Consider the following 9,994-nt stretch of genomic DNA (forward strand, 5'->3'; position numbering starts at 1 on the left):
TACGTTACATGTTTTGGGTAATCCAACTGATTACGTTACTGATTACAAAATTTGCCATGTATTCTGTAGTCAGTAATCCATTACATTTCAAAGTAATCTGACCCAACCCTGTAGCCAATGCTACTTTGTTTACAATTTGAGGCTTCAAGCCGACAGCTGAATTAAAGAGGCAGAGTTGTAATATGAATAGTCATGAATGTCATGAATATCAGAATTGTCAGTAGTAGGCTATAGATTAGAATATATTATATTATATATATACACTGTAGGCTATATACATCTTTATAATTCTTTATAAAGAATATGTATATTCCTTATTGTGTTTTAAATAAAGACAAGCTTTTTCTACGCCTTATTGTTAAAAAATCATTCACATTATATGAAAGGAGAGCGATAAAAGGTGACCTTTTGGCGTTAAAGGCGATGCAATGAAAAATGTGGGTGCACCTACATTTTTTGGGAATCGATAAGAGAATTGATAAGGAATTGGATTGATAGGCAGAATCGATAATGCCATCGATATTGATAAAAACTTATCAATACCCATCCCTAGTAGATACCAAATTACTTTTGAAATTACAATTTACAAATGGGCATCTACAGTAACTGTCTGGCGACTCCTTAAATGTAATCCTAAATGACTAAAGACCTGCTTTTCATTGCACACATCCCTGAAATCACACAACTCACATGTAAATGTTGAATTCTGTAAATGTTTAGGGGATTTTGTATGGGACTTGGAGAGGTGACACCTTAACAATAACATCTTCTGTTTCAAATGGAATGTTATTTTGAATCAATGGCTGCACCCCTGGCTCTTGCACTAAATTTTGAGTGATATAGTTGGCTGAGCCTACTCCTTTTGATCGGCATAGTCTCACCACTACAGTATACAGTATGTGGTGTAGATGGGTCTCCTGCAGGAATACTATATCTCATTTCAGATCTTGTCCCAGGGATGTTGAAACAGCTGTTGGTCTTTTAGAGTTTTGCAATCCATGCAGTCCTGAATAGGACAGAGATTTGCACTACACTGAGATAAAAAAAACAAAAACAAAATATATGGTGGAAATGTCATACTGTGAAATCACAAGGTCAAGCCTTCGTGTCAGAGCAACCCACCTGTAAAATAGCATGTGTCATGTTTTGGCCACGTCCAATTTTTCTGTAACCCACAAAATTCAAGAGTGAGTTGTGAAATTGCTATGTCATCCTCTGGAGGCTGCTTGTTGATTTTTGAGGACAGACAGGAGTACTTTGGTCTGCTCAAACACTGGGAAGATGGCCATATGGCAGTAAGGCCATCTGAGGTGGTCTGACTGAGTGAACTGTGATGAATTCCTTCCAAGAGAGCTACATAATAACATGTGACACATTTCCACACAACGAAAATGGTACATTATGAACCAGACAAGATGTTTCTTGTTAAATTATGCCAGTATGTTACTAGCATTACTGTATCTCCATCCCCTTAGACATCCCAAATGTTTATTCAACTGGACATTTATTTAGGAAATTCCTCTTTTCCTCAACACAGGATGTTCCATTCCCTCTCCCCCCCTCCTCACATGGTTTGCACCATGTTGCAATAGGCTAGCCCCGCAGGCCCTCGCTTACAAATCAGTGTTCTGCTGTGCTCTGTTTTCCCATGCCGCCGTCACACTTGGCTACCGACCCAGGTGTTGCACAGTCTCACTGATTTCCCACTCAAGCTTGCACAGCTTCTCATAGAGAGAGAGAGAGAGAGAGAGAGAGAGAGCGAGAGCGGGAGGAGGGGACAGAGAGGGAGGCTGGAAGTTTGATAGAGACAGAGAGAGAGAGAGAGAGAGAGAGGAAGAGGTGTGGACACTACATAAAGTTTTGCAAGAAACAGGGAGCTGTCACTGTAAGCCTGACTGAGTTAGAAGAAAGGAGACTTGTGGGGAAAGAACAAATTGACTCTCTAACGAACACAGAGATTGTATCACAGCAAGGGTTTGCACTGACTTGAACTTTCACAGTGTTCCACTGCCTTTGCTCTGGGGAGAGAGGTGCACCAAACAGCATTGACTGGCTGGCCTTTCCGTGGATCAAAACAAACTTCTCTGCTTTTTCACGTCTGTTGATTGCAAAAAGCCATCCCAGCCTGAGACCATGGAGGAGTCTGAACATTACACATCACTGCATGAGTTTACCGAAGATCTCTCGCCCAGAGGTAACAAGCCTATTCTCCACACCTCCACTACAGGTAGGCAAAGGTGCCATACAGTATAGAGATTGCATACACACTGCTATAGCTTTGTAACAGTGATTGGCAGCCTATTTATGAGAGTATGTTCTATAGTTTCTGTAAATCAGTTTGGCTCTGAATTATTATTACCATTCATGATGGTTAAAGTAAAACAAGACATATGATATCATTCATCAGGTTGCTGTTTGTATCCTGATGTTTAGAACCAGAATTAATAATATAATTATATAATAATTACACATTGTATTGATGATAATGGACACACTGGGTTAAATTTTGTCATTGTGCTATAAAGAACTCAAAGAATTAAGAATAGTAAAATTTTTGACTGCCATCATCATGACACTGCTCCTCGGGTCAGTGAAGAGAGAAGAGCCAGTCAGTGAGTTTAAGTCTGATGTGTCCAATCAGGTCCCTCTGGGGTGAAGAGGGGGGCAGAGTGCCTGCGTGGTCAGAGGGGCCTGGTGGTGTTGACTGTGCTACTGGCATCACTATGTGCCAATATAGCACTGGGTGCACTACGTAAGTGAATGATTATATCCTCCTATCTTTACTAGATCTCTTCTGTCCTCAATGTGTAATGATTCATTGCTTACTCAGATTTATTTGCTATATCAAAACAATAAAGCGTGTGTGTGTGTGTGTGTGTGTTTCAATAGTGCTCAACAGACCTTCTATGGATACATCAGGATCCAAAATGCAGGATGCAAATGATTTGTCGCCGGTGTTAAAACTGAACTCCCTGGAGACCCGCTACAACCGCCTGTGCAAGGACTACTCAGCATTGGGAGACAGTTGCTCCAGGACAGGTGAATGGACCAACAGAATGCATTTGTGATAGGAGCAGTGCCTGATTCCCATCTGTTAAAAATCAATGAAGCAACTCCGTCGTATATCAAGATATCGTTCCCACTCTTACCCCATTCTCCGTCTATTCTACACTGACCATGACTCTTTCCCCACTCTTCTATTTTTCTTTTCACTCTTGATTGCTCTGCTGACTGTCGCTATCTCCTCTCCCGTGTGGCCTTGCAGTGCGGAAATGCAGACCTTGTCCAGAGGACTGGCTGCATTTGGAGGATAAGTGTTACTACTTCAGCCCTGATAAAAAGAACTGGGACGAGAGCCGGGACAGCTGCACAGCTATGGGCAGTCATTTAGCCATCTTATACTCTCACAAGCAACATGTGAGTATGACACACCTGAGCGTAGCCTACTCTGATTTCACTCTCACAACAGGTCCATCATCCAACAGCCACAAGCCCCGGTATTTTTTTGAATGTTGCTTAATTTACTGTACGTGTGTGAATGACACCATAGGCTCATGACAACAGGTCTGTTTTTCTCAACTTGTTTCGCCAATGACTTAATGGTAGAATGTACGATTCTGATTAAGGTTTAAGAATTTAGATTTAAAAAGATAATGGATATGGTGTCCATATCAAAGAATCAAAAGTTGAGCATCAGTTAATTTACTGAAATTGAAATGAGAGCACAATTCACTCAAATGAGTGCAGGCTTACTATAAAACGTGTGCACCATTTAGTAAAACATGTGCATGATTTATAGGCTGGATAATTTGAATGAATTTTCATTTTTTTATATATATATATATATATATATATTTTAAATGCTGTTCTCCAAATAATTTCAGTGGAACTGTAATGTAATCATTGTTATTTGATTGATCTCAAAACAACACAACTGCAATTGTATTGATATTACCTGAAATACACAATTAAATCATGTTTTCAAAAATGGAGATATAGCGTTTTGGAACCAACCTCTTCATATACTGTAGTTCCAGGACATGATTGGAATCAGAGTGACTGACATGAGAAGACTTACAGTATATTATAAACTCTGTAATAATATATTATAAACATTGATGACACATAATATAAAACATAACCGCCCCCTGCATCCAGATGGTGTTACGGATCACTCCCACAAATTTAATCGTTTCTTCCTTATTGGGTCATTTCAGACCTTCCCTGAAAATTTTATCGAAATCCATAACTTTTTTAGTTATTTTGCGATCAAACAGACTGACAAACAAACATAACCTCCTTGGCGGAGGTAAAAATCCACCTCATCTATAAATGTGCAAGAGGTGTGTTCTTGAAAACATTAAGGTCACTAAGGTATGATTTTGATTTATTTTTAGGACTTGCTGGAGGTAGAAGCGAAGAAGCTTGGAGGCTTTGACTATCACTTTTGGATTGGTCTGTCAGACCATGAGACAGAGGGAATCTGGAAATGGGTGGACAATAAGATTGTAAATGACACGTATGTATATCACTCAATACCTCAACATGGACTTCTTCATTGAACTGCTGATAGAGAGAGAGGTGATGATACAAAGCAGATCAGTAGCCATGTAAAAATGAGTATAATTAAAGTGTTTACGTAATGTCATTTCTGGAGGTGTTTTGGCTGATATCAGTTAACCCCAAACTGAAAGAGCCTTCCACTCCATAAGCCCGTAGTGGACTATTTTAGCATACTGTAGGCCTATGCCATTACTGATTAGTTAGATTGGGATTTCCTTTTGCTGAAAGTTATGTGCTGTGTCCTGCAGGTATTGGAACCACTGGGAGTCTGAACCAAATAACCACCTCTCGGGGGGTATCCATGGAGAAGACTGTGCAGTTCTGGACTCCCACTCCAAGTCCTGGTTTGATGTGCCCTGCGATCATATCTACAAGCGCATCTGTCAGATGGATGCTTTTGACATTGATTGAAGCTGACTGAGTGACAACCCTTTCTTTCTGTGTTCCTGACAGAAACATATACTGTAATTCTGGTACTTAGATTTTTTTTTATGATGTGACTTTTATAAATGTTCTCAAGATGAAATGTTGTCAGGTATCCTTGATTGATTTTGTGTCTGGCGAAAATATCACCCAGTGGAATCTCTTGAAGAGAGTTCAGAAAGCAAAACCAGAGGAGCTTTTGAATGAACAGATCACGTGTTCTATTTTTGTAGGTGTTCCACCATGGCTTACAGTTTTTTTCAATCGCTATCAAGCGTTTGTCCATTCTTTTGACACATGTTCCAAACTCTAAACACAGACTCACACCTACAAAACACAATTGGCCAAATGGATCATTTTCCTCTCAAAAACACATTCCATGTTATTACACCACATTTTGTTAAATATACACTAACTCGTCTATTCTCTGCACACACTAACTTTACCAAAACACCGGAAATCTGACTCAAAGTTAAATCATTCTCAAAGAATAAAACTTGTTTTCATTTCACAAGATACATGCAGTTAGTCAGAGTACACTAGGTTTCAAAATACTGGCTATTGTTGACATTACAAACACTGCATAGACTTTTGTGATTCAGTTTTACAGGTATTTGCATGCAAAACATGCAATCCACCGTTCAGTTTGATAAACAGAAAAAATTGTACAGTATTGCTTACAGTGAACAAAATATCCATGAAACACACAAGAGCATTCTGAACAAAAAACAACAGCAAAAAGCCCAGGTAAAAAGGTAGGAACAAAAAAAAAAAAAAAAAATTACTGTGTCATCAACATTTCATCTGATATTTACATGTATTCTCACCAGCCTTTCTTAGTGAAAGGCCTAGGTTGATTACATGGGCTATGATAGTGGCACAAATTTCATCACTGATACTGTTCTTGCAGCCCTTGGAATGCCACCACCACACATTCTTACACCGCTACCTTGCCCTCTCCTTGGGCCTACTCTTCTCCCTGGCCCTGCTCCTCTCACTGCTCCTGCACCTCTCACTGCTCCTCTCACTGGCCTGCCCTTCTTCCTGGGCCCCTTGCTCTTACTCTTCCTCGTACAGACATCACAGTGTTTGTCTTTTTCTGGTTTTGCACTCCTCAAAGTCCATACTGTGTCAATGTCATATGAAAAATATAACCCCTGCCACTGAGTCTAAGCCAGACTGGAATTGGCTGTGGTTGGCCCAATGTACATGTGTGTCATTTATTCAATTGTTTGTTTATTATCAGCTGAGATATATTGCTTTTGAACTGATATCATTGCAGAAGTAGAGGTTTTTATACTGTAGGTAGGCTATCTAAGGTTTGTAATATGGTGTTTGCTATTGTGGTATGTTGTGTGTTAACATTCGTAAATAATAGAAAAATGATCCATCATTTTGTTAAGAGGTATAGTTTGTCTGTTAAGAAAATGTAAGTATTGTGGAAATGTATTCACTGACTGTGAAAACAACATGAAATGTGTGAACGGTATGGCCACAAAAGACAGATGCTGTGCTAACTCTGTTTAGAGTTTTGAAAATGTGTCAAATGAATGGACAAACGCTTGTTAGCGATTGAAAAAAACTGTAATGACTCATTCTAATTAATAATTAATTATGACTAACGCACAACAAACAGTTTTTCACAGTATATCAATTCCAAAACAAATGCACACCTATGATTAGAAACTTGCAGTTATCATCATGCAAACATGCTATTTTACACGTTGCTGATTCAAAGAGAGCACATTTTTTAGATTTAATTAGAAGGATTCAGCACTACACAAATGATCTGTGAATCCTTCTGTCAGAGAATCATGAATTACACATGTCCTGCATAACTAGAGTGTGTGCTAAAAGATGGCAGAGGCTCGGGGTATGTAGTGATATCTCTCCAAATGCCTTCTCCATTCCATTCAATATTTCAGGAACCAGGCCCACTATTATGAGCACTGACTTTATATTTCAGCCGGAATCTCCAGCTCAACTCTCTCTTTAACCTCTGAATTTAGTGGGTCACCACTTCAATCAAATTGTGTGTGTGGGGGTGTGTGTGTATCTACAGTAAGTGGTTATGTCTGAGTGTGTGTGTGTGTGTGTGTGTGTGTGTGTGTGTGTGTGTGTGTGTGTGTGTGTGTGTGTAGGTGTGTGTGTGTGTGTGTGTGTGTGCGCGTGGGTGTGTGTGTGTGTCTTGAGTGAAAGTTTGTGTGTGTGTGGGCTTGTGTGCAGATTTTATTTGAATGAATCAATAAAGGGGGGTATACATTTTTCTGCACAAAGACACAATATGTAAGGCAAGATGCAGCGAAACTATAAGAAAAACGGCTGAAAAATGTATTTATGCATCAGACAAATCTATATGTTTTCACTTCTTCTTTGTTTGCGCGTGTCTCGATTGTAGATGTTATTATTCTTATTTTGTGAAGCAAGAGTGAGCAGACGCTTCAGTCAGATTCTCCTTTGTGCTCTTTTAAACATTGCTGAGTTGTAAAATAGCCATCATTTGTGACTTATTTTATTAATGCCATTGCATTATGCAACATACTTCTACATTTTCTAACGATTTTGTCTCTTTTTTAGAAGCGCTGTAAATTATCTACACATAGCCTATCAGCCTCTTCCTCCTCTCTGCTTTCTCTCATTTTTAAAATAAGACCAAGCAAGTCACTTTTTTACATCCCTGTAACCTTTCTCGACTGAAAATGTAATTCTGCCATTGGTGCCCAAAGGCAATGTCTGCCACCAGTCATGATGCGTGTATGTGTGTGTGTGTGTGTGTGTGTGTGTGTGTGTGTGTGTGTGTGTGTGTGTGTGTGTGTGTGTGTGTGTGTGTGTGTGTGTGTGTGTGTGTGTGTGTGTGTGTGTGTGTGTGTGTGTGCGTGCGTGCGTGCGTGCGTGCGTGCGTGCGTGCGTGCGTGTGTGTGTGTGTGTGGTATCATATTTATCTACATGAATGCAGACAGGCATACATATGTGTTCTATCTTTATTCCACTGATGTGACACATTTGTATAGTGTACATTTGATAATGGTGTAGCCTAGGCTATTGTGTGTGATTGGGAGTGACTACATGCTCTGCATTAATGAGCTATGTGTATTTCATCATTAATCTCTGAATCAGTCTATCATGCACAGACACCCAGGACAAAAGGCATAATGAAAAATGAAAAAATCTTAAACATTTCAAATCTACCACTTTGCAGTGCATGGTTACATTGTATTTATGTTTCCCATTTCAGAGTTGTCACAAAGGGAAACTGTTTTTAATCATTCATTGCTAAACCCCTGAACAAACCAGTTTTCAATTGTATTGGACTCAGAATACCCCAAAGGCTGACTCATACTTTGCATTTTACTGTGCTCTTTTCCAACTTACAATCTGTAGATGCAATTTAAATTCTCATCCAAACATTTGAAATGGAGGAGCCGGTCGTTCGTCTATGTCCATCAACACAAAAAAGCCTCGAGAGCCAGAAGGAGGTCATGGTAACACTGGAATTCAAATATTCAATCACGGCATTTACTGATGGCTGCCACTGTGTGCCACATACCAACCTGAACCTGAGCTGTCAGCTGGACCTGCATCAACAGACCATACGAAATTAATCAGAAAGACTCGAAGGAAGACAGCTGCTACAAAAGGAGTTATAATCCTTATTGTGAACAGGTTCACTAGAAACTGCTTGTTCACAACACTCTCTCTGTGCTGTTCTACAGTCACTCTAAAAATAATACACAGGCTGCTTTCTGCAGTGAGATGTACTCCTCTCTCAGAGCCATTAAGCACATTGCTGAACTGCTTCATTTACACCATACAGTTCTCCCTTAATCCCCCTCATCCTTCACTCTCTTGCCTTCTGTCTCCTCATTTCTATTCCTTGGTCGTGTAGAGCCTCTATCTGTTCCATGAAAAAAAAAAATTTAAAAATAAAGGAGATTCGGGAAACAAACTGTATTGCCCCACATTTCGCAAATAGCTTGGCATTGCAATCACATTATCCCAATTAACGAAAGAGGTGTCCCATAGAAAATCCTGTGCTCAGTGTGCTGATCCTAAATAAGCAGTGGGGACTGACACTAGCTAGTTCAGGAAGGCAATAAACAAGACTGTGGACTGATGCCAGATACATTTCACAACATGGGGATAGTAAAACAAGCACAGGGCATCTGTCAAGGACAGAACTGCAGTCAAAATGGCAAGCCTGCTGGATGTGACACTAGAGGGACATGAAGATTGGCATGCAGTGATATTCAACATGTGTGTGTGTGTGTGTGTGTGTGTTGGGGGTGGGGGGACAGGCACATAGGCTACACCAGTGTTTTTCAACCTTTTTTGAGCCAAGGCACACTTTTGTCATTGAAAAAATCCTGAGGCACACCACCAGCCGAAAATTTTAAATAAAATGAAATTTTATGGAAAATTAAATTAAATAAAAATCTGTAGCCCGCATTAACGATATCAAGTCATTCTTGTCAAAGTGTCTTGAATAGGAATCAAATGAACACAAAGAAAATGATGTCTATTCACTCTTTTTTAGATCACTTATAATAATATGATAAACTTATGATAATTTCCCACGGCACACCTAACAATGTGTCACGGCACACTAGTGTGCCACGGCACAGTGGTTGAAAAACACTGGGCTACACACCCACACACATACTATATACGTGACTATAATGTTAAGTGAAGTTGTCAGAAAAAGAAGGTTTTCATTTGCTCAGCTCCTCAAATGTTTTCCATTCCTGAGAGTATGTTTTGATGCCTTTGCTCAGTTAAGCTGATCCGGTGCCCCATTTGTAAACATGTCACTTATTTGACAGGAAAGCTAGCTTTTAGATCATGATCCTCTGGGAGCATGAAGAATATCCTGTTGCTGGGATGTACTGTATACTTATCATGATCTGTAGCTTGTCTGTCCAAGCCTATCAATGGCAGAATAATGGCCTTTTGCTTCAGATAGCTAGATAGCTAGATAGATAGATAGACTATAATTAATCCTTTGCTGTGC

The 9,994-nt window shown here is 39.7% G+C and overlaps 1 protein-coding gene across 2 annotated transcripts; it reads left to right on the forward strand.

Annotated features, from left to right (window-relative positions):
* The first annotated feature begins 1,802 nt into the window (after window positions 1-1,802).
* Window positions 1,803-5,089, forward strand: cldc1 (C-type lectin domain containing 1). 2 transcript variants are annotated; one of them, XM_062539480.1, is made up of 6 exons: window positions 1,803-2,194; window positions 2,642-2,752; window positions 2,890-3,039; window positions 3,266-3,417; window positions 4,398-4,519; window positions 4,812-5,089. In XM_062539480.1, exons 1-6 carry the CDS (start codon window positions 2,134-2,136, stop codon window positions 4,972-4,974), a joined length of 759 nt encoding a protein of 252 aa, XP_062395464.1. In that variant the 5' UTR covers window positions 1,803-2,133; the 3' UTR covers window positions 4,975-5,089. The 2 variants fall into 2 exon arrangements, with proteins under 2 accessions (XP_062395464.1, XP_062395463.1); XM_062539479.1 differs by having other exon boundaries at window positions 1,808-2,227.
* The last annotated feature ends 4,905 nt before the right edge of the window (window positions 5,090-9,994 follow it).

Source organism: Sardina pilchardus, chromosome 6 (genome assembly GCF_963854185.1).
Source record: "Sardina pilchardus chromosome 6, fSarPil1.1, whole genome shotgun sequence".
Classification (NCBI taxonomy): Eukaryota; Metazoa; Chordata; class Actinopteri; order Clupeiformes; family Clupeidae; genus Sardina; species Sardina pilchardus.

What these genes read in the sequence shown, in the direction of transcription:
- cldc1 (XM_062539479.1), top strand. Translation starts at nt 2,134, where the DNA reads ATGGAGGAGTCTGAACATTACACATCACTGCATGAGTTTACCGAAGAT. An exon ending in TATAGCACTGGGTGCACTAC is followed by an intron (nt 2,753 to 2,889) that starts GTAAGTGAATGA and finishes GTGTTTCAATAG; the next exon opens with TGCTCAACAGACCTTCTATG. An exon ending in TATACTCTCACAAGCAACAT is followed by an intron (nt 3,418 to 4,397) that starts GTGAGTATGACA and finishes ATTTATTTTTAG; the next exon opens with GACTTGCTGGAGGTAGAAGC.